The sequence below is a fragment of the Phyllobates terribilis genome, unplaced genomic scaffold (assembly GCF_046119375.1).
Source record: "Phyllobates terribilis strain yellow unplaced genomic scaffold, ASM4611937v1 Scaffold_7__3_contigs__length_470593459, whole genome shotgun sequence".
Classification (NCBI taxonomy): Eukaryota; Metazoa; Chordata; class Amphibia; order Anura; family Dendrobatidae; genus Phyllobates; species Phyllobates terribilis.
The window spans coordinates 428,661,093-428,686,147 of record NW_027362767.1 but is presented as its reverse complement, the minus strand read 5'-3'; the positions used below and the strand labels follow the sequence as shown (position 1 = coordinate 428,686,147).

Below are 25,055 nucleotides of genomic sequence, written 5' to 3'. Positions count from 1 at the left end.
CTGAGTGTACAGTATACAGGCGAAAGATCAGTCTTCTCTGAGTGTACAGTATGCAGGTGACAGATCAGTCTCCTCTGAGTGTACAGTATACAGGTGACAGATCAGTCTCCTCTGAGTGTACAGTATACAGGTGACATATCAGTCTGAGTGTACAGAATACAGGTAACAGATCAGTCTGAGTGTACAGTATGCAGGTGACAGATCAGTCTGAGTGTACAGTATACAGGTAACAGATCAGTCTGAGTGTACAGTATACAGGTAACAGATCAGTCTGAGTGTACAGTATGCAGGTGACAGATCAGTCTGAGTGTACAGTATACAGGTGACAGATCAGTCTCCTCTGAGTGTACTGTATACAGGCGAAAGATCAGTCTTCTCTGAGTGTACAGTATACAGGTGACAGATCAGTCTCCTCTGAGTGTACAGTATACAGGTGACATCAGTCTGAGTGTACAGAATACAGGTAACAGATCAGTCTGAGTGTACAGTATGCAGGTGACAGATCAGTCTGAGTGTGCAGTATACAGGTAACAGATCAGTCTGAGTGTACAGTATTCAGGTAACAGATCAGTCTGAGTGTGCAGTATACAGGTGACAGATCAGTCTGAGTGTAAAGTATACAGGCGAAAGATCAGTCTCCTCTGAGTGTACAGTATACAGGTGACTGTTCGCATTCAGTGAATATAGAGGAGTGGTCCGCCTTTTTTTTTTAAGCTGGACATTATATATAAAAAGTTGTTCCCCATGGCTGAGTATCCACTAGCCATGTTTCAGTCAGTCCTTCTCTGCCCTTATTCACACGCAAGTCACTTGACAAATGGTATGATTTTAATATTAGAGGTTAGGACAGTCCTGAATAGGGTCACCGTGATGCAGTGAGACGGCTTTTTGCATTTTGTCTTTTCAAAATTATGTTAGCTAATCATCCTACCTTATTTTCATGCACTATTGCTGATTATTTACTACAGGGTATTTGCTTATTATGTTTTTATCTTGGGTTTTTGTCTGTTTAGTGGCCAGTGTGAACATGCGCTTACATACCTCATGTGTACCAACTTATATTCCTGTTAATCTCTTTAGGTTTTCTTTTCTATGATCCATGTGCAGTTATTGGGACCTTTAAGGTGACAATGGGACAGTAAAATCATAGAATCATAGAATGTTATAGTTGGAGGGGACTTCCAGGGTGATTGTGTCCAGCCCCCTACTCAATGCAGGATTCACTAAATCATCTCAGACAGATGCCTGTCCAACCTCTATTTGAAGGTTTCCATTGAAAGAGAACTCACCACTTCTCGTGGCAGCCTGTTCCCCTCATTGATCCCTCACTGTCAAAAAGTTTTTTCTAATATGTAATCTGTATCTTCTCCCTTTCAGTTTCATTCTATTGGTTGTTGTGTTTCTATGTGCATATGAGAATAAGGATGATCTCTCTACACTGTGACAGCCCTTCAGATTTTTGTAGACAGCTATTAAGTCTTGTCTTTGCCTTTTTTTTTTGCAAACTAAACATTCCCAGATCCTTTAACCGTTCCTCGTAGGACATAGTTTGCAGTCCGCTCACTATTCTGGTCGCTCTTCTCTGAATTTGCTCCAGTTTTTCTATTTTTTTTTTTTTTTAAATGTGGTGCCCAGAACTGGATAGAGTATTTCCAGATGAGGTCTGACCAAGGAGGAGTAGAGTGGAATAATTACTTCACGTGATCTAGACTCTATGCTTCTCTTAATACATCCTCGAACTGTGTTTGCCTTTTTTTGCAGCTGCATCACACTGTTGACTCATGTGCAGTTTGTGATCTATTAGTATAACCAAGTCACTTTTACACATGCTGCTGCTTAGTTCTATTCTTCCCATATTGTAGATGTAAATTTTGTTTTCTCTTGCCCAGATGTAAGGCCCCGTCACACATAACGAGATCGCTAGCGAGATCGTTATTGCGTCATGGTTTTGGGATCGCTGTTAAGTCGTTTTGTGATCGCTGGGGAGATGTCAAACATGCAGAACTTCCCAACGATCTCGGCCGCCCCAGCGATCTAACTAACGATCTCGGCGGTCGTTGGGACGCTTTCACACAGCAGCTATTTCAACGATCCACACCTTGATAAGGACTGTACTGTGTCATAAAGGCGTGCATAAAATTACTTTTCCGCGCCCCCTCATCTCCGATTTATGGACGCTACTGCGTTCTGATTGGTGGCCTTGGTTTAACACTGCGTCTCCGGTCAGATGGGATCTCTACTGCGTCTCCATTAAAATGGAAACTCATTTGAGACCCCAAACAATACCTACCTCGCTAAAGATGCCTTATTTCTTCAAAGTGGAGTCACAGCCGGAGAACGCTGGTGGGATCTGAAAAAAAACAAGGACGCAGTAGCGACCACCAATCGGGGACGAGGAGCGCAGAAAAGTCCAATTTATGCACGCCTGCGTGTCTCAGTTCTGAATCGCTAACGAGGTCGTTGATAAGGTGTAAAATACAGCGATGCACACTGCCCAGCGGGAGCGCAACGACCCAGGAGTGGTCCAGGAAGATTTGTAACAATCAGCGATTTCACAGCAGGGGCCTGATCGTTGTTACCTGTCAGACATAACGAGATCGCTGGCGAGATCGCTATTGTGTCACCAAAACCGTGACTCATTAGCGATCTCGCTAGCGATCTCGTTATGTGTGACGGGGCCTGTAGACTTTTGCATTTCTCCCTGTTAAATACTATTCTATTAGTTGCTGTTAGCCATTGTTCAAGCTTATCTAGATCCTTCTGAATCTGTTTTCTGTCTTTAGTGTTGGCTATCCCTCCTAGCTTTGCATCGTCTGCAAATTTGATTAGTTTACCTTCAGTTCCCTTATCTAGATCATTTATAAAAATGTTGAACAACACAGGGGCCAGGGAGAGTGCCTTGTGGTACCTCACTTGAAACACTCTTCCAATTGGATGTGCAATAATTTATTACCACTCTTTGAGTACGATCACTGAGCCATTTATGAATCCAACTAACCATAGCCTTGTCAATCCCATATTTGGTCATTTTTCCAATACAGATAGTATGTGATACTTTATCAAATGCTTTGCTGAAGTTGAGATATTCTAAATCTACAGCATTTCCCTAATGCACCCAGTCAGTAATTTCATCATATAAGGAAATTAGATTAGTCTGGCATGACTTGTTTGCTACAAACCCATACTGGCTCTGGTTAATTACTGTATTCTTATCCAAGTCCTACATACATGATGCTTAATAATTTGTTCAAAGATGTTTCCTGGTATAGAAGTAAGGCTCACTGGCTTGAAATCTCCTAGCTCCATCTTCTTTCCTTTTTTAAAAATAGGGACATCATTTGTCTTCTTTATCTGTCTTTACAAGGCTAGTGCAATGTCTCCAGACCAAAAAGTCCTATGACAAGTGATAGAAGCTTTTTCACATTACTTAACTTAAATAACAATTAAAGAGCACCAGTGTGCTAAGTTGCAGAAGCAATCAAACACGCGTCAAGGTGTTTCAGTGGGCTGCCATACACATGTTACGGGTTGAGTTCAATTACTGATGCTTCTAATATTTGCATATGGGGCCATTGTATCCCAGAGGTGCTGTATAACAAGTGACCAACTATCATGGAATTGGTGCAATAATTTGGTACTCTGTGAGGAGCTGTTTGAACAGGCCATTATTTATTTTTTTGGGGATTAGTGCAATCATCAGTGCATTGTCTCTTAGAGATGCTGTGTACCAAGGGATTATGTATATGAGATTGGTGCAATAGACTGACACCAGTGAGCAACTGTATGGAAAGGCTACTATTTACTAACCTTAGAACCAATGCAAAAATTCATGTACTGATACAACCTATTTGTAGTACTTTATATTAACTTCAGGATGTTTGTATGGTTTTAGCTATTTGCATTCATCCCATAGACGTATTATGTTCCAATAGATGGATTATTATGACATGATCTGACATCTTCACAAACATAGCCCTCTTTGCTGATGATGACTCCATGTGCTTATTTGGATATTTAAAGGGATACTCACCCCTGTGTTTTTTGGCTCCTACTTTTCTGATTCATGGAGTGGAAGGACATGTTCATCTCACATTATATGTTTTAGTTTTTTGATGTTAATAAAATTTGCATTTTTTTCTATATACATGTTGGCCTCTGATATTCTTATATAGGTTATACATTCATGGCTGAAATTATTGGCGCCCTTGAAATTGTTCCAGATAATGATCTATTTCTCCCAGAACACAAACCCAACTTTCTGAGCACTGGGCACTACATTGTGAATCCAAATCCTTTGCTAATCTTCATATTTCTTGATGCCTTGCACACAGTCAAGGCGCCCAGTGTCAGAGGCAGCAAAACGACCCCAAAACATATTTGAACCTCCACCATATTTGACTGTAGTTACTGTGTTCGTTTCTTTGTAGGCCTCATTCCATTTTCGGGAAACAGTAGAATGTTGTGCTTTACCAAAAAGCTCTATCTTGATCTCATCTGTCCACAAGATGCTTTCCCAGAAGGATTTTGTCTTACTCACTTGCATTTTGACAAGCTGCAGTCTAGCTTTTTTAATGTCTCTGTGTGTTGGCAGCGGATTAATCTCTGTACTGTCCAGCCATTCAACAGTGAATATATATTTATTCAGGAACAAAGATTACACAGCTTACAACTGGTATTTTTTATAGTTTAGGTCCTAAGCTATAAAAAATACCAGTTGTAAGCTGTGTTATCAACGTATGTTCACATACGTTGTGTTTTTTTCTGCTGAAAATCTGCTGATAACTTTTCTCTGGCAGGAAAACAGCTGCGTAAAAAACGAGCGTATTTGCTGCGTATTTTTGACCACCCATTACTTCCTATGGGTGAAAAATACGCAGCAAAAACGCAGGTGCGTTTTCTGCCGCAGAAACTCTGAAAGAAGTGACATGCTCTATTTTTCAAATACGCAAACAAGGCAGAAAATATTCTTTGGACCTGGATTCCTACATAATATGTCACTTTGCAATTTCTGTTTCCTCTTGATGAACCATAATCACATTGTCCACATATTAGAGAATGTACATCCACCTTCTGTATGTACATTTTGTGTATAAGCACGGATCTCCTTGACCTGTTTTAAAACCTTCTTCCAATAAGACTTTTTTCATTTTGGTCTTCAATGCTCTTGCCGATTGCTTAAGACCATAGAGAGATTTTTGTAGTTTACATTTGAAATTCTCTTCACCTTCTTTGATATAACCTTCAGTTTCAGTTATGTACAAGTCCTCTTCAATGTCGCCATTTAAAAAGTAAAAAACAAAAAAGGATGGGCGATGGATATCTGCAGAGCAAATATTCAAATATTATTTGGCTGGACTTATTTATGTTTCTAAACAGAACCCATAAATGTAATATTATTAATATTCAGAACCTAACCTAGCTAAGTTGTATGATGTTCAATGAATGAGTGTGCTCAATGCTAATATTCAAACCCTCTGGATGCAAAGTAGACAACTTCTATATCCAGAAGGGTTCTCTGTTATTCAGCCTTTGTATCCGATCCGGACTGGTCTCAGGTATATGTTCAAGAATGGGCAATTATCAGGTCTTTTTTGGTGATACCTTAGAAAATGCCTCAACAGGCTATGGGTTGGTTACTGCACTTTTGATGTTGTGCCTGCGGCCGTCCATTCTACTGTGAACCTGCGGCGCGGTGCGTCCCACATATTGGAGATCGCACCCACATTCCAACAGGCAAACAGCGAATGACGTACCACAGGTCATATGTTGGTAAACCTTAAAAGTTTCTCCAGTCACCCTTGATTTAAAGTCGGTACATCCATGTTTCAACATTTTGCAGCATAGACACTTGTTTCTACACTTAAACATACCCCTGCGTTCAGGATTCATTAAGAGATTCTTGGAAGGTTCATCCTTACCGTTAACCCTAATAGAGGCAATAAGATTTTTCAAACTCGTGTTCCTTCTGAACACAATGCTAGGGTTTTTGGGTGTATCCACCGTCAGGACTGGATCATTCCCCAAAATAAACCATTACTTTTTTTAAAAGGTTCTTGACTATTCTATGCGACCTACCAAATGTTGTCACGAAGCTGTATCTAAATATACTGTCCCCAGCAGATTCATTGGACATTTTCATTCCCATCCCCCTATTTCTTATTTTGTTCAAACAATCAATCTGTTGGAGATTCCTTGTTTTATTATAAGCATCCTTCAGGATTCTTTTCTAATAACCTTTTTTCCTAAATCTTTAATTCAAATGAGGGATTCTTTACAGAAGTCCTCATCTTTCGTAGAATTTTTCCAAATACACCAGTATTGTCCATAAGGGGCATTTTTTATCCACTTGGGGAGGTGACCGCTAGAAAATTTTAAGTAATTGTTCACGTCCACCTTTTTGAAAAAAGTGGAAGTGTATACCTCCCCATCCTGATTTTTGGAGATGATTAGATCCAGAAACTCAATATGGTTTTCCGCAAAAGTGGATGTAAATTCTAGCCCCCATGTATTATTATTCAGATTGTTGATAAATGTTTGGGCCTCATCACGAGTACCAGTCAGGATGAATATTAAATCGTCTATAAAATGTTTGTAAAATAGGATGTGACCTACCGGCAGAGGGGACTGTCCAATATGAAGGGATTTGAATACCCCATGAATAGATTAGCGTAACTGGGCGCAAATCTCATCCCCTTGATTCAGAAAAAAATCCACAGCAGTCAAACCCAATTGATGATCGGTGTTAGGATATAGAGCACTTACATCTAGTGTAAAGAAAATGCAGTGCGAATGAGTGGAAGTTTTTTCAATTCCATAATTAAATGGGATGAATCCCGAATATGGGAAGCAAGTTGGACAACATCCTTCTGAAGAAACAAATCGATATAGTGAGACAGGTTAGTTTGTTTCACATTTGACCATATTCAGATTGATAGCCTTCTTTTTGCCTAAAGCCTGGATTTATCTTTGCCTTTATTATTGTATACTCCTTGCACAGACGTGGCACTTTGGTGTTGCTTCTTTCTCCCTTTTTATTTCGTATTTAAATTTGTTGAAAGTTTTTATTGATTGTCTAAATAAAGATTGTTACATTTTTAACTGATATGTTCCAGTTTCCTATACTTCTTTTGGTTAAGTGTTTTGACAAAGTAGGATAGACTCTTAGCTGGTATACCCTTTTTTGATCTTGACGATCTCCTGACTTCAGGTTCACCTGATTTTTCTGTTGCTTTTTCAGCGGTTGAAGAACCTAACCAAACTTCTACATCTTTTTTCTTGTTATTTTGAAATTGTGACTGAGATTGTTGTTGCTTCAGCTGGACTACTTGTATGATGTCATGAACCTTGAGGGACACAAAGTTCTCATCAATCATTACATCTCTGCTTATTGTGACCTTGTTAGTTTCTGGGTGCAGGATTCTCTATCCTTTCTGGGTTTCTCTATCCTTTCTGAGTTATACTCTTCTGTACAACCTGGATGGAGTGAGAACAGGTACCCCAACGTGTGTTTAGCTTTATTCCCCCCCCCAAAGAAGCTAACGTGAAACGCGCGTTGGGGTACCTGTCCTCGCTCCTTCCAGGTTGTACAGATGAGTATATTGTATATGTGGTGTGTTTTGAGATCTGTATAGCCCTGCATCAGTTGGGTCTAACTTCTATACAAACAATCAGGATAATATTGGGTTGGGTTCTCTAGCCCCACATGGTTATATTCTCCATTGGATACCACATTCAGTTGTGTATACTATTGTTAGTGCACTTTCCGTTCTAATTACCATATATTATTCTATAAAATATTGATATCTATGTTATTACTGTATTATTAATTCTTATATGTACATTTTCATATGTATCTTGTGGCAAAGATCACTGTTTACCTGCTATGGGAATCTAGACTAATTATTAGACCACATTGATACTCTATCTGGATGTCATAACTTATATACTGGTTTTGAAAAAAATTCCTTACTTGTTGCATCAGTGAATATACCCCTCAGCACTAATTATTGATATGGTTGCTGTTACCTGGATGTATGAGGTTTCTTTGTTATTTCTCCCCTTTTAAGTATTTTAATTGTCTATTATGAATTAATAAAAATTTACTAATTTTAATATTTGGCTGCATTCAGCTTCCTTTTTTATTGGGCTCGTATATTTATGGAAGTGCCGCTTTAAGTAGGCCGGTTTTGTTTTGCATTTTGAATATTCTTATGTGTTTTAGTTCAGGCGTCTTGCTGTTCATTGATCAAATGGAGTTTTACTCAGTAGCTTTACCTGGTAATCTGTTTTGAAGATAGCAAGCTGTCATGATTGCTTCACCCAAATATGTTGTTGGCAAATCTGCGTCAAATAGCATACTTCTTCAACTTTTTCACAGTGTCCGGTTCCTTCTTTCTGCTACACCATTTTGTTCAGGGTTGTACGGTGAAGTGGTCTGAAACACCATTCTATTTTTCTTTAAAATGCTTTGTGTTTTATTACTTGTATATTCAGTTTCATTATCTGCATGTAGAATTTTTTGCATTCTCCAAAATTTGTTATATATCGTATTTTGCGGATTTGTTATATATTGTATCTTGCGGACCGGACCATAAGATGCACCCCAAATTTTGGTGATAAAAATAGGATTTTTTTTTAATGAAATGGTAGTGAGTCTAATTGTCCACTTTTACAGCAGCATACAAGGAGGGCGCAGCTGCGGTGGAGCGGGGTCCCAGGAAGCTGAGCGGCTGATGCAGGAAGCTGGTCGCGGCAGGAGTGGGGCGATCCTGCGGACCCTGGGCTGGTAGGATGGGGTATTTGGTCGTGTGAGGCTGCAGCGGGCTCTGGGCTTTTACAAAATGTTAGCAGAGTCCCTGCACTTTTCATAGTTTTCACTGCGCAGGACCACGGGAAAATGGCCTCTGGAGGCGGCGCATGCGCTGATTGAGATATCGGTGGACAAGGTTTTGGGAGACAACATCTCAGTCTGCACATGCGCTGCCTCTGGCTGCCATTTTCCCGAAGTCTACCACAGTGAAAATGATGGGAAGTGCGGGGACTCCGCTGACATTTTGTAAAAGCCGGGAGCCCGCCGTAGCTTCGCACCGACCAAACACTCTCTTCTCTCAACCTGGGGCCCGCTCCTGCCGCCACCGCCAACTTCCTGCAGCAACGACCCTGCCTCCTGGACGTCCTGGGACCCTGCTCTACTGCAGCCGCCCCTTTACCCCCTGTAAGCTACATTCAGATTATAAGACGCACCACCATTTTTGCCCCCAAATTTAGGGAAAAAAAGTGCGTCTTATAGTCCAAAAAAATGGTACTTCAGCAAGATATATTTCAAGTTTCTCCAGAACTTCATCATTGATGTGAAGCAGATAGACAACTGTATATCTTGAATAATCATTAATAAATGTGAGAAAATATCTGTTCTTTCCATGAATTTGAGTACTCATTGGGCCACAAACATCTGTGTGTATTAAGTCCATAAGCTGTTCTGATTTTGTAGTAAAATTCTTAGGAAAGGATTTTCTTGACATTTTCTCTTTAAGACAGCTAGTACATTTCATTGTCTGATTACACAGATCTACTGTAATACCATCAGCAAGTTGATTTTCAACTAACTTTCTTTTTGCTTCTGGGTCTCTATGTGTAAGACGCCTGTGCCATACATGGATACAATTCTTGTGCTCTTCATGTTTAGCAGTGTATACACTTTCCTTGCATTTTAGCTGGTACAACTGATCTTTGATTTTTCCTTCTGCCCGTGTGTGACCTTCTTTTGAGATGATACAGCTGCCATCGTTACATACAGTTATATGAAAAAGTTTGGGCACCCCTATTAATCTTAAGCTTAATGTTTTATAAAACTTGGTGTTTTTGCAACAGCTATTTCAGTTTGATATATGTAATAACTGTTGGACACAGTAATGTTTCTGCCTTGAAATGAGGTTTATTGTACTAACAGAAAATGTGCAATCTGCATTCAAACAAAATTTGACAGGTGCATAAGTATGGGCACCCTTATCATTTTCTTGTTTTAAATACTTCTACCTACTTTTTACTGACTTACTAAAGCCCTTTTTTTGCTTTTGTAACCTCATTGAGCTTTGAACTTCATAGCCAGGTGTATGCAATCATGAGAAAAGCTACTTAAAGTGGCCACTTGCAAGTTGTTCTCCTGTTTGAATCTCCTCTGAAGAGTGACATCATGGGCTCCTCAAAACAACTATCAAATGATCTGAAAACAAAGATTATTCAACATAGTTGTTCAGGGGAAGGATACAAAAAGCTGTCTCAGAGATTTAACCTGTCAGTTTCCACTGTGAGGAACATAGTAAGGAAATGGAAGAACACAGGGACAGTTCTTGTTAAGGCCAGAAGTGGCAGTCCAAGAAAAACATCAGAAAGGCAGAGAAGAAGAATGGTGAGATCAGTCAAGGACAATCCTCAGACCACCTCCAGAGAGCTGCAGCATCAACTTGCTGCAGATGGTGTCACTGTGCATCGGTCAGCTATGCAACGCACTTTGCACAAGGAGAAGCTGTATGGGAGAGTGATGCGAAAGAAGCCGTTTCTGCAAGCACGCCACAAACAGAGTCGGCTGAGGTATGCAAAAGCACATTTGGAGAAGCCAATTTCTTTTTGGAAGAAGGTCCTGTGGACTGATGAAACCAAGATTGAGTTGTTTGGTCATACAAAAAGGCGTTATGCATGGCGTCAAAAAAACACAGCATTCCAAGAAAAACACTTGCTACCCACAGTAAAATTTGGTGGAGGTTCCATCATGCTTTGGGGCTGTGTGGCCAATGCCGGCACCGGGAATCTTGTTAAAGTTGAGGGACGCATGGATTCCACTCAGTATCAGCAACTTCTTGACAATAATGTTCAAGAATCAGTGACAAAGTTGAAGTTACGCAGGGGATGGATCTTTCAGCAAGACAATGATCCAAAACACCGCTCCAAATCTACTCAGGCATTCATGCAGAGGAACAATTACAATGTTCTGGAATGGCCATCCCAGTCCCCAGACCTGAATATCATTGAACATCTGTGGGATCATTTGAAGAGGGCTGTCCATGCTCGGCAACCATCAAACTTAACTGAACTGGAATTGTTTTGTAAAGAGGAATAGTCAAAAATACCTTCATCCAGGATCCAGGAAATCATTAAAAGCTACAGGAAGCGACTAGAGGCTGTTATTTTTGCAAAAGGAGGATCTACTAAATATTAATGTCACTTTTCTGGTGAGGTGCCAATACTTATGCACCTGTCAAATTTTGTTTGAATGCAGATTGCACATTTTCTGTTAGTACAATAAACCTCATTTCAAGGCAGAAACATTACTGTGTCCAACAGTTATTACATATATCAAACTGAAATAGCTGTTGCAAAAACACCAATTTTTATAAAACATTAAGCTTAGGATTAATAGGGGTGCCCAAACTTTTTCATATAACTGTATAACTTAATTTCCTTGTCGTGTGAGTTTCTTCACACATTGCTTTCAAGACTAGGGACATAGAGCACGTTTCTACTGGGATCTTACTGCTTTGTGTTGGGAAGACTTGACAATTAATGTAACCATCTCCTATTGCCTCTGAATTCATATACTTACTATTAGCCAAGATCACTTTCTCTGACTTATTTTGGTCAAGGTTAGAGAAGAAGCTTCTGTCATTTGTCATATGACTAGTTGCTCAAGAGTCTATACACCATACATGCGTTGATGTACTTGCTTTAACATTAAACGCAGCTTCAGTACTTGAAGTGTCATATTTTTCAGTAATGATGCTTTTAACTCTTTGATGATTTTTTTTTTTTCTCAGTCGATTCATTCTAGCTTTCCAGACTCTGCAGTCAGATTTTAGGTGCCCGGATTTCGTGCAGACAAAACACTCATGCGTTTTCTTCAAATAACTTTTATTTTTGGGTAGATCTTGGGTTTTTAAAGCGGATTCTGTTTTGAATACCCCACTGCTGCTTATGTTTTCTCTCTTTCGCTTATACTCATCTATAAGCTTTCCTCTGACATACTCTAATTTAAACTCATAATCTGGGAGCACATCTAGTGCAGTTACAAGTGTGTCATAGCTTTCTGGTAGACCGCTTAGTTGTAGTGCATCAACTTGGAAATCCTTTAGATCAGGGATGTCAAACTCAAACACACAGAGGACCGAAATGAAAAACTTGGACAAGGTCACGGGCCAACCAGTATACAGTATAATGGGCCCACATAGTCCTCCATACAGAATAATGGTGTCACGGGTGTATCAGAGATGACAGACAGTCACCCTGCAGTTGGTTGCACTAGATCTCTACGTTTGGCATTACAGACATCTTCTTACATGAGAGGCTGTCTCTAGGACCTAGCAGCTACCTCCCTCTGGCTAATTAGCTCCCTGCCTGGGTGTATAAATACCTGGTGTGTCTGAGAGGGAGGTGCCGGTTATATTCATTTCTACTTGTGAGGCTTTAGCAAGAGCAGTACTTCGTCCTCTCTGGAGCTTGAGGCCGTGTGCGCATTTGGAGTCGTCTAAAGCTAAGCAATTCCCCCGTTTGTCTACCCTTGTTGTCTATAGAGTGTAGTGGAGATTGACTAGTGCTCATCTCCTCCCATCCCTAAAATTAGCCATACACCAGGGAAAGTCAGGGCGAAGCACGCATGTGGCGATTGGTGCAGAGCCAATATAGGGATGGTAGTTGAGACAGGGTGACTATAGACCAGACTAGGAGGTCTCCACTCCCCCCTTTCCCTAGTGTCTGGGCTCCCTTTCCCTCTTCCCTCTGTGTTGCACTTAGTCTTTCCCACACCTTGCGTGACAAATGGGCCCCGCATAGTCTTCCATACAGAATAATGGGCCCCACATAGTCCCCCATGCAGAATAATGGGCCCCACATAGTCCTTTATACAGAATAACGGGCCTCACATAGTCCTCTATACAGAATAATGGCCCAACATAGGAGTGGTGGTTCTGGTGTAGCGGGCCAAATAAAACCACCTTGTGGGCCAGATTTGGCCCACAAGCCAGAGTTTGACATGTATGCTTTAGATCTAACCCAATACCCCGCAGGCACTCCTCAATTTCTAGAGTATTTCTTGTGTAATCCTGCATATCTTAGCCCTTATTTAGCCTAGACTGAGGTAGCTTTTTCATTAAATAGAGCTTATTGCTGAGATTTATCTGTCATGCACTTTGTGCAGCTCTTCCCACATTTCTTTTGTAATTTCACATTTATATACAGTACATGCACAATCTGATCATCATCTATACTGAGGGAGATAGTGCTTTGTGTTTTTTGATCCTTCTGTACCCAGTCTTCTGGTAGTGGGTCAGGTCTAGACTCCTGAGTGTATTTCCACATACCTTCTCTTATCAGCAACATCTTTATCTTGAATTTCCAGGATTGGTTGTTCTGGGTAGTCAGATTTAGCACTGTGAACTTCACAGAGTTGCTGCCAATGGCCATCTTTGATCTACTTCTTAGTAAACTTGTTCTCTGTCCTCTGGGCTGTTCTTTGGGTCTTTGGGTTGGCAGAATAATCTCTATAATGTCCATCCGTTCAACAGTGAATATATATTTATTCAGGAACAAAAATAACACAGCTTACAACTGGTATTTCTTATAGTTTAGGATACTAGCATATTATCTGTCAGTTTGCAGAGTGAAAGTAAAATGTGCTCCAGCTACACACACAGTGAGCAGGAACTTCCTGTTTTGTTTTTCTTTATTAACAGTGTATTATTGCCAATATAACACTATTTCCACTATTAAATGGGAGTATATGCTAGTTGATGCAATATATACAATAATAAGTATTATTCCAACACTGTGGAAAGCAGTGGTGTCCTTCTGGGTCTCCTGACATAGCATTTCATTTCATTCAAATGTTGACGGATAGTTCGCTGTCATGCCTCGGTTTCAGGACTCGATCCGGTGACCTCTTACTGCGTGGTCGGTTTCCCTTTCTGCTGAGCCACAGCCAGTTTGTTTTCTGTCCAGCTTCCAATGTTGTTTTTTTTGTCTTTTCCTTTCTTTGGTTTGTGTTATGATTGTGTAACCACTCATACGGGAAAATAGGTAAAGCTAAAAAACTGCAACTGACCCTGCCAGTTCCTGTACAGGATAGAGATCCTGACCCCGTAGTCCATAGTGGTTCCTACGTGAGCAGAGATATCCCTAACCAAAGACTAGAAGAAGGCAACTCAGACCTATGCTGCCTGGAAGGCCGTCAAGCGCTTCGTGTTCCTCCTAAATAACCGGAGGGCAGAGCAGAGTGTGAATTACCAACAAAAGGGAAAATGTGCTCAAATAGAAAGAGATCCAGGAGTGAGTAAAGTAAATAACGAAATACAGAATAAAGTACATACTGTTAGATAATAAGCAGCCTACTTGCTAAAAAGAAGAAGACGATAGGTGCAGAGTACAGAACAGAAACAGCAAACAGATAAACCCTTTCTGGAATTTCACTGACTGACTTTAAACTACAGCAGAATGGTTGGACATCCAAAAGAGACTATCACCAGCAGGAAATGGCAGCAGGGAGACAAAATATAAAGCCGCACCCGAAAGGTGATAGGGCAGCCAAATTAAAACACCTGTGTTATGCTAAATGGACTTCAGCCAGAATAACAGAACCTAAACAACCAGAGGAAAGGAGTGTCTGCTGTGGCTTGGCGGGCAGAGAAGCCAACAACAAAACACAGGCTCAAGGGTTTGAACCCAGGACCAGGAGCATGACAGCTTGCTTCTATTCAGGTGTCTCTCACTTCCCAATTTGGTTCTGTCCTATCACTTCTTGGGATGGGCTATTTATACTCAGCTTGCACCTTGCAAGTGAAGGATTATCTTGCTGAGGTTTTCTCTATTGCTTATCCTGTGGTTTGTTTGCATATTCCCCTTCTTAGCTTTTTTCCTATTTTGTTACATTCAGGGTCTGGGCGTTTTCACGTATAACGCAGGTCTTTTTGGGTTAATTTCTTTTTCTTTCGTCTTTCATGTACAGTACAGACCAAAAGTTTGGACACACCTTCTCATTTAAAGATTTTTCTAAAGTTTGATGCACCCTTTTTAAAGGTTTGCGTTTAGTTGGACCATCATTTATTAAGAGGACAATGACCCCAAACACACCTCCAGGCTGTGTAAGGGCTATTTGACCAAGAAGGAGAGTGATAGGGTGGTACGCCAGATGACCTGGCCTCCACAGTCACCAGACCTAAACCCAATCGAGATGGTTTGGGGTGAGCTGGACCGCAGAGTGAAGGCAAAAGGGCCAACAAGTGCTAAGCATCTCTGGGAACTCCTTCAAGATTGTTGGAAGACCATTTCTGGTGACTACCTCTTGAAGCTCATCAAGAGAATGCCAAGAGTGTGCAAAGCAGTCATCAAAGCAGAAGGTGGCTACTTTGAAGAACCTAGAATATAAGACATATTTTCAGTTGTTTCACACTTTTTTGTTAAGTATATAATTCCACATGTGTTAATTCATAGTTTTGATGCCTTCAGTGTGAATGTACAATTTTCATAGTCATGAAAATACAGAAAAATCTTTAAATGAGAAGGTGTGTCCAAACTTTTGGTCTGCACTGTATAACTGTGTGAAAACGTCATTAGCCCTGTGTCTCACCCTCTGTCTGTGTGCACTCCATTCTATTGTTGTTTTGGGTTACACTCCGTGTATGGTTGAGGGTGCAGTTAAGGACACTCATGGTCAGCTAATGTTGACTGGGGGTGCCATTACGTAATTTTTGGGTGCCAACTTTCGCGGTCAGGCAGCCACAAATCAGGATCAGGTTAGCGATTTTCCTAGTCTGTATATGAACCTGTGGTGTGCAGGTTTAACATCTCCCCTGGTTTGTTTATCCCCGTGTGATTGTTAGGGTACAGTCATAACATTTGCGCTCACACTGATGCACCCTAAACCTGCAGGACAGCTTGTATTTCTTTGGAACTTGATTAGGGCTGCTTATCCACTATCCGCACTATCTTGCGTTGCAACTTTTCAGCGATTTTTCTCTGCCGTCCACATCCAGGGAGATTAGTCACAGTGCCATGGGTTGTAAACTTCTTGATTATGTTGCGGTCCGTGGACAAAGGAACATCCAGATCTCTTCAGATGGACTTGTAACCTTGAGATTGTTCAACAATTTTGGTTCTCAAGTCCTCAGACAGTTCTCTTCTCTTCTTTCTGTTCTCCATGCTTAGTGTGGCACACACAGACACATAATTTTGATCTGTTTTCAGGTGTGATTTTCATATTGCCCACACCTGTTACTTGCCACAGGTGAGTGTGAATGAGCATCACATGCTTGAAACAAAATTGTTTACCCACAATTTTGGAAAGGAGCCAACAATTTTGTACTTCCCATTTTTGGGGTTTTGTATGAAATTATGTCCAATTTTCATTTTTTTTCTCAGTTTTTTGTGTTGTTCCAATAAACACAAAGGAAATAAACATGAGTATAACAAAACATGTGGAATTGTAATAATTTTCTGGGAAAAATACTTCACTTTCTGGAACAATCTCAAGGGTGCCAACATTTTCGGCCATGAGTGTATATATACTACAGTGTGTGTGCAGTACTTTCTTCTGTATGTGGAGGATGAATTTACTGGATTTCGGGGGAGGTTGCAGTAAGGGCTGAATGGATATAACAGACGCTGCTGGCATTTTCACCGTGAAATATTTACATTCGCCAATTTCCATTCTCTCAGCCGCACGGCTTCCAGACACCTGTGAGACTGCGAACCTCTGTAATTCTGCTTGAGGCACCGTATATATTGAGGCGTGATTACTGTGCCTCTTGGCTCCCTGAAAATGTCTCTCTATTTAAGTACATAATGGAGATTCATGAATTCTGTGTCCTGCAGTTTATTCCTCTTTGATGCTTCTCACCAGAACTGTGCAGCTCTTCTCCTGTGTGCATTGCTAGGAAGCTGTGTGTATGTAGGTGCAATGCTCTGCAGAATGACGGCGTGAAGCAGGGTTTGCAATTTTAGTGGTAATGATTTATAACTATTTGTCTAAATGTCATGTTTTAGTGCTATATACTGTACATATCTAGATGCAATGCTCCACTAATCCTATCACATAATTCAGTGCTGTCTTTCACAAGGCAATTTGATTTTCCTTTGTCCTGACTGAGCGACATATTCAGCTACATATTCAGACTCGACAGATCATAGTGTTCAGTTTTCCAGGGTTGACAAGTTTTTAAATTTTGTCCCATCATTTAGATCAATGGTCAATGACAAAACCAGTCCAGAGACATTAAAATCATTCACTTTTCCTCTACAGTCATCTGATATGGATTTTACCTTTGTCCTGTGTGAACTCATCTTTAATTGTAGATGAGAACGCAGCTTTGTACTCAGGTATACTACCAGGACAAGGACTGTCAGCTCGGTACTCAGCAGGACCAGGACTATCAGCTCTGTACTCAGCAGGACCAGGACTGTCAGCTCTGTACTCAGCAGGGCCAGGACTGTCAGCTCTGTACTCAGCAGGGCCAGGACTGTCAGCTCGGTACTCAGCAGGACCAGGACTGTCAGCTCTGTACTCAGCAGGACCAGGACTGTCAGCTCTGTACTCAGCAGGGCCAGGACTGTCAGCTCAGTACTCAGCAGGGCCAGGACTGTGAGCTCGGTACTCAGCAGGACCAGGACTGTCAGCTCGGTACTCAGCAGGACCAGGACTGTCAGCTTTGTTCGCGGCAGGACCAGGACTGTCATTTCTATACTCAGCAGGACCAGGACTGTCAGCTCTGTACTCAGCAGGGCCAGGACTGTCAGCTCGGTACTCAGCAGGGCCAGGACTGTCAGCTCTATACTCAACAGGACCAGGACTGTCAACTCTGTACTCAGCAGGACCAGGACTGTCAGCTCTATACTCAGCAGGACCAGGACTGTCAGTTCTGTACTCAGCAGGACCAGAACTGTCAGCTCTGTAGTCAACAGGACCAGGACTGTCATTTCTATACTCAGCAGGACCAGGACTGTCAGCTCTGTACTCAGCAGGACCAGGACTGTCATTTCTATACTCAGCAGGACCAGAACTGTCAGCTCTGTACTCAGCAGGACCAGGACTGTCAGCTCTGTACTCAGCAGGACCAGGACTGTCAGCTCTGTAGTCAGCAGGACCAGGATTGTCAGCTCTGTACTCAGCAGGGCCAAGACTGTCAGCTCTATACTCAGCAGGACCAGGACTGCCAGCTCTGTACTCAGCAGGACCAGGACTGCCAGCTCTGTACTCAGCAGGACCAGGACTGCCAGCTCTGTACTCAGCAGGACCAGGACTGTCAGCTCTATACTCAGCAGGACCAGGACTGTCATTTCTATACTCAGCAGAACCAGGACTGTCAGTCAGCTCTGTACTCAGCAGGACCAGAACTGTCATTTCTATACTCAGCAGGACCAGGACTGTCAGCTCTATACACAGGAGTACCAGGACTGTCAGTTCTATACTCAGCAAGACCAGGACTGTCAGCATCACCTGAAATTATTGGATTCATATTAATAATGAGGCCGTGTTCACACAGAGTTGATTTGTTGCAGATTTTCCTTTCAGATGTGAGAATAGAAAATCTGCAGCAGATTTCAGTAGCAGCAAAGTGAGTGAGATGTCAAGAATGTAATCTACACGCTGCAGATAATTTCTGTGTGGAAACTGACCTGCGGTGCAGATTTTTAGATCTGCCCCATGATAAAATATTGTGCAGTTTCTCTGCAGTTTCTGCTCTTTTGCTCTGCAAATGGTTAAATCTGCTAAAAAATCTGCAAAAGAATCATCACAGATTATTTTCCATCACATGTGAATTATAACTAATGGTTTTTGTGCAGAGTTGGTGCCAATGGACTCACACATCCCAGTCCGCTGGCCATGTCGGTAATATGGCTGCTGGACCGGAGCTCTGAGAACGGCCTCTTACCTGGCAGCGTTCACGGCTCTTCTTTTGATCCGCCGACCTGGTGCGACATCATTGATGTGACTTACATGTGACGCTGTGTGAGGCCAGCGAATCAAAAGAAGTGTCACGAGTGCCATCAGTCGGTTCTCCAGCTCCTGTCCACCAACTCCAATGCTGTGTCATGACTTATAGACATTACCAGGTACATTATATACTTCTTATTAATTCCTAATCCCCTATATTCATTGTAAGTCACAATTGTTGATAAAATGCCCATATTGTTAGTAAAACCTTTGCCCCAATGCTGCCCCTATATGTTAACCTCCCCTTTGACCTCTTCTCATAGCTGACCCCGTGGATGTATTAAAGGGCCTCCAATTTCAGACCCAACCTGAGGGTGTAAAGCGGATCCCTGGTTTCTGCCCAGCCCGACGTTCAAGCACTGGTGGAGATGTGGCCTACAAGATATCCAAGCAAGCTCAGATCAGCGCCCCAACGCGGCAGCTCTTCCCAGGTAGGTACAGCCACACGGTCATGAGAGGGAGATGAAGGTCTTGTCTGCAGAGCTAATACCTTTGTTACTGTACAGGTAAATTCCCAGAGGACTTTTCAGTCATGGCGCTGGTACGGGCTAAGAGTGGCTTGCAGTCATTCCTCCTGTCCATCTACAATGAGCAAGGAGTCCAGCAGCTCGGGGTGGAGTTAGGACGCTCTCCTGTTTTTCTCTATGAGGATCAGACTGGAAAACCAGCCCCTGAAGACTACCCAATCTTTAGCGGGGTCAATTTGGCCGATGGAAAGTCAGTAAATATATCTTTGGTACCTTCACTCCAATTGACGTCTTCTTCCGTCTCCTCCTCTTCAGCCTCCCTTCTCTCCGCATCTTTCTTCCTTCCTTTTCTTCTCCTCTTGGTCACATCTCTATTCTTCTGATCCAGATGGCACCGAATAGCTCTAAGTGTACAGAAGAAATCGGTCACCTTAATACTGGACTGTAAGAAGAAGATTACTAAGCCACTGCCCCGAGGGAACAAGCCCGTTGTGGACACCAAAGGGATCACTGTGTTTGGGACCCGAATTCTGGATGAAGAGTCATTTGAGGTGAGAGAGAAGTGGGGGAGACGGACACGATTCATCTCTTAAAAGGGTTATCTCATCTTTTCTTCAGAAGTTCACCGCTCCCCAGAGTCCAAACTTACTGATTACTGGGGAGCGATGCACTCTGGATTGATTGACAGTTCAGACCAGCGGCTTTGCCTCCGTAATATCGGAGCAGCACAGAGGCGCTGAAGGTGGTTGGACCCAGAGATCCTGGCAAGCTTAAGAGCAGCCTTAGAAGCTCTAGTGCAGGGATGTCAAACTCAAACATACAGAGGGCCGAAATGAAAAACTTGGACACAGTCGCGGGCCAACCAATATACAGTGTAATGGGCCCCACTCAGTCCTCCATACAGAATAATGGGCCCCTCATAGTCCTCCATACAGTATAATGGCCCTATGAAGTCCTCCATACAGAATAATGGCCCCTCATAGTCCTCCGTACAGTATAATGACCCTACGAAGTCCTCCATACAGAGTTATGGGCCCCACATAGTCCTGCATACACAGTTATAAGCCCAAAATAGTCCTCCATACAGAGTTATGGGCCCCACATAGTCCTCCATACAGAGTTATGGGCCCCACATAGTCCTGCATACAAAGTTCTAAGCCCAATATTGTCCTCCATACAGAGTTATGGGCCCCACATAGTCCTGCATACACAGTTATAAGCTCAAAATAGTCCTCCACACAGAGTTATGGGCCCCACATAGTCCTCCATACAGAGTTATGGGCCCCACACAGTCCTGCATATAAAGTTATAAGCCCAATATTGTCCTCCATACAGAGTTATGGGCCCCACATAGTGCTCCATACAGAATAATGGCCCCACATAGGGATGGTGGGTCTGGTGTAGCTTGCAAAATTAAACCACCCTTTTGGCCAGAGTTTGACATGTATGCTCTAGTGGAACAAGCTTGTAAGCACTATGCTTCTGGATTAGGAGACCTGCCACCTCTGATAGACTGCAGTTGTGGCTGGTAACCTAGGGAACGAGCATAGAACAAAAAAATGTAAATCCCTCTGTTCTTGACAACGGGGAGGATTTTTAATAATAAGTAAATTGCAAATTTTCTTGTTTTTACAAGCACTTAGGAATATTACCCATTCCTGATGATGAGACAACCCCTTTAATGACTGTTATGCCAAATTCCTTACATCATATATTCAGTTTTTATTGGAGTTTTGCCTAATAAGAATACATTTGTAACATTAGGACACATCATCTCTTCTTATCGATGGGAGTCCAACTGCTGGGACACCAGTGCTCCTGTGAATGAAGGGGCCCCAGCGCTGGTTTAGTGCTTCGCTCCTTTACTGCAGTGCTCCTTTCTTCTCATAGGAAAAAATTATTGTGACAGTGATATTACAGGGACGTTCAGCCTCTTACTTAATATGTCGCCTTCTGGAGAACCCTGTGACAGAAGGAAAACTCTACTGTCCTTTCCTGTCCTCCCATGCTGGGGATTGAACTTGTACTTGACATTTTATCCATTATTCCTGTGCACGATGCTGGCGCCCACCGCCTACAGTAACAAAAACTCCACATCTCCAGCCTCGGCTGGCTGTAAGAGGTCCGCTTTCTCAGAAGCTCGGCCAGGTGACCCTCAGAGTCTCTACTGTACTTTTCTGTGTCCAGACCTGGCGCCTCTCACTGACTCCACTGGAAAATGTCCTGTCCAACTGGCACCAGAGTGTGGGGAAAAAAATCTTCCAGACTCTGAGACCTGATATTTAGAAGAGCTGAAAGGCACCTAATAGCCCGAAAAACACGGGACTGTTGTCACAATCGGAGGCCATAGCGCTCTCTACTGCATTCGGTGATGTACCAGGAAATGTAAATGATTACATAACGATGAATAGCCATCCATGATTGGTGTAGATGTGGGGGGGAGGATGGTAGCATGGAAGCGCAGGACAATGAGGCAGCTAGCTGGGTGACAGAAGGCCGGGTAGAGGGAAGAGCGTTAGGGAGGCTAGTGCTGATCTGGCGCATCCCAACAAGTTTACTAGTTTGGCAGATGAGGGGGTGTCAATACAGGGGCAGCATTGCCGGGGGAGTGTCATATAATATTACAAGTGGTCGCCATCATGATTTTACTGAGGACAGAAGTTGTCCAACCAACCTGAGACACTTTTTATAAAGAAGTGAATAGAAACGTGGAAAGAAAGGAAGAGGATGATATAGTGTTTTTTTTAAAGCCATTTGACATTGTATCACGAAGACACGTAATAGGTGAATTAGAGGGGTTGTCCAGTGATAATTTGCTGATCGGTGGGAGTCCAAGTGCTGGGAACCGCACGGAACGGCAAAACAGGGTATTTTTATTCTCATTGCAAAATACAGTGAGAGGTCAGACACCCGCTGCGGGAAGAAGCTGAGTAGCGTTTAGCTGCTCCATAGGGAATAAATATGGCGGCGATCAAGTATGTGCACTGCCACTCCATTCCAGCGAGGATAAAAGTTCCACTTCATCCAATCATTGAGGATCCCAGCAGTCAGACCCCCACCGATCAACAAGTTATCACCAATCCTATGGAAAGGTGATAACTTGTTTTTCACTGGACATGCCCTTTAAGGTCTATAGGCTTAGAAAGTAAGGTTTGTAAGTGGATCAAAAACTGGCACAAAGAGCAACTTCATCCGTAGAGTTGTCGTGAATGATGGCTACTCTGACTGGTGTCCGGTTATAAATGGTGACCCCCTAGGTTCAGTGCCAGGTCTGCTATTATTCAACTTATTTATTAATGATATAGAAGACTTGCTGTTTAGGGCAGACTGAATCATGCATTATGGATGTACCTAAACACTGTTCCCTTTATAAATTTCTTCCCTCGGTTGAACTCGGTGTGCTAACTATGTAAGATATGGCAATATGTCATAAAGACCAGGAACGTTGAATGGTGTGTTGTCCTCCTGGAGCTTGGGGTCGACATATCACGGATCAGGTTGATAGATTACTAGGAGGGGCTGGTGAGGACCCAGTCGTTATGGTGCACATCAGCACCAATAACAAAGTTAGGGGTAGTTAGAAGGTCCACAAAAATTATTTTAGATATGTCCATAAGCTTAAAGGGGTTTTCCCATGAACAAAAGTTAATTTTAAACAATAGATCTTGGAAAAATAATAACTTCCACAATTTAATGTATTTAAATAAACGGTTCCCGTGATGAGATAATCTTATAAATGTGCCCCTGCTGTGTAATGACTGTGTCTGACCGTGCAGGAACATGGTCTGATCATACTACAGCTCCTGGGCTGGGGAGGACGCAAAAGAGTATACAGACACTTTAGCATGGGATCACAACTGATTCTTTCTTTGAAGTGAAAAATTGTTTGAAAACAGGCAGTGAAATGTTTTACCTCAAAAAAAGAATCAGCTGTGATCCCCTGCTGTCCTGTCTGTATACTCTTTTGCTTCCTCCCCTGCCCAGGAGATGTGGTATGATCAGACCATGTTCCTGTACAGTCAGACACTTCCATTACACAGTACACAGCAGGGGCACATATATAACATTATCTCAGCACAGGAACATTTTTTTTAAACACATCCAATTGTGGAAGTTATTAATATTCCAAGATCTAGTGATTAAAATTAACTTTCGTTCGTGGGAAAACCCCTTTAAAGCAAGGACGTAGTGTTTGCTGAAATACTACCTGTATCACATGCAGTGGCACAAAGACAGCTGGATATTAGTCACTGTGCAGGAGGAGATACTGTAGACAGTGACCTGGGACTGGGGGAGATAATTACTGTACAGGAGTAGATAGTGTAGATAGTGACCTGGGACTGGGGGAGGTAATTACTGTACAGGAGTAGATAGTGTAGATAGTGACCTGGGACTGGGGGAGGTAATTACTGTACAAGAGAAGTTAAATATTAAATTATAAGGAAGGGGAAAAGGGGGAAAAAGAGTGTGAATAAATATAAAATATAACTTTTAATATGGATTCAATTAAAATACTGGTGTTTAATTGTAAAATCAAATTCTTACATACATCCAAGTGGATGCATATGGGGTCGATATTAATTTATAAATTCTGACCCTATAAGTCCTGTATTATATGTCACAGCCAGATAAATTATACAGATCCGCCACCTATGTCCCTCAAAGTTGGAGGTGGGGAATTATATTGTGCTGTCCCTTTTAAATGTATATTTCCCTATTTACTCTGCATGAGTAACTATGAGAAATCATTGTGGGTCACCGCTACATTCTGATTCAGAATAATTAATTATACAGTATTCTTTGTGGATAATAGTGGATGTGACAGTTATAACTATTATAAGGTTTTCTTCTGTCACATATTAGTATGGGTCACTCTTATATTATAAGTGACCCCACAAATGAATGAAGCGGAATCCCCGCAAGATTCAACCCAAAATATATTGTGGGGGTGTATCGTCCCCGTTGCTGACGGTATGCTGCACCCCTATTATCAAGCCCCGCAGGGGTATGAGGAGCAGACAGTGATCTATCAAAGCAGCTATATACAAGGCTGCACTGTCACTCCTCAATCTCCGTCACGGTGCTAGGAGTGGGCAATGTTATATCAGCGGCAGCTAAAGTTGTAGCTGCACGCTCACTCCTAACACCGGCAAGCAGTCTCACACGCTGGCCGCGTACACGTGGTATGCACGCGGTCAGTGTAATGATCCAATTCAGTGAGACGCTATACTGAGTTACCAGACGGGGACATAGTGGGTGGATAGGAAAGGGAATGGAAGATTGCAGGCTGGCATATGAATGTACAGGACATGAACGTCCCGAAGCGCGTTTCGCCGGAGGTACCGGCTTTTTCTAAGGGCGGGATCGGCCGCCTTCTCAGGTTATTTATACATCCTGCCATGACTGACAGGTATGGCAGCCAATTAAATCAAAAGTACGGATTTGTTAAGATCAATTGGTACAGGGTGTAATAAACAAAATTGTGAACCAAATGAACATTTCATATTAAATTATAAGCATCAAGGCCTAAAATAATTGTTAATCAGTTTATATAAAGGTAGTTTATTTGATTGTCTGTATAGGGAAAAGGCAAATAATCTCAGGATAGATTATGT

At 42.2% G+C, this 25,055-nt stretch overlaps 1 protein-coding gene across 1 annotated transcript in view; it reads left to right on the top strand.

Moving 5' to 3' along the window:
• Positions 1 to 25,055, top strand: part of COL11A2 (collagen type XI alpha 2 chain) — a 157,227-nt gene that overhangs the window by 61,092 nt on the left and 71,080 nt on the right. Inside the window, exons 2-4 of the mRNA XM_073641947.1 lie at positions 19,237 to 19,404; positions 19,480 to 19,690; positions 19,829 to 19,991. Coding sequence (XP_073498048.1) covers positions 19,237 to 19,404; positions 19,480 to 19,690; positions 19,829 to 19,991 — 542 coding nt within the window. The remainder of the gene's footprint in view (positions 1 to 19,236; positions 19,405 to 19,479; positions 19,691 to 19,828; positions 19,992 to 25,055) is intronic.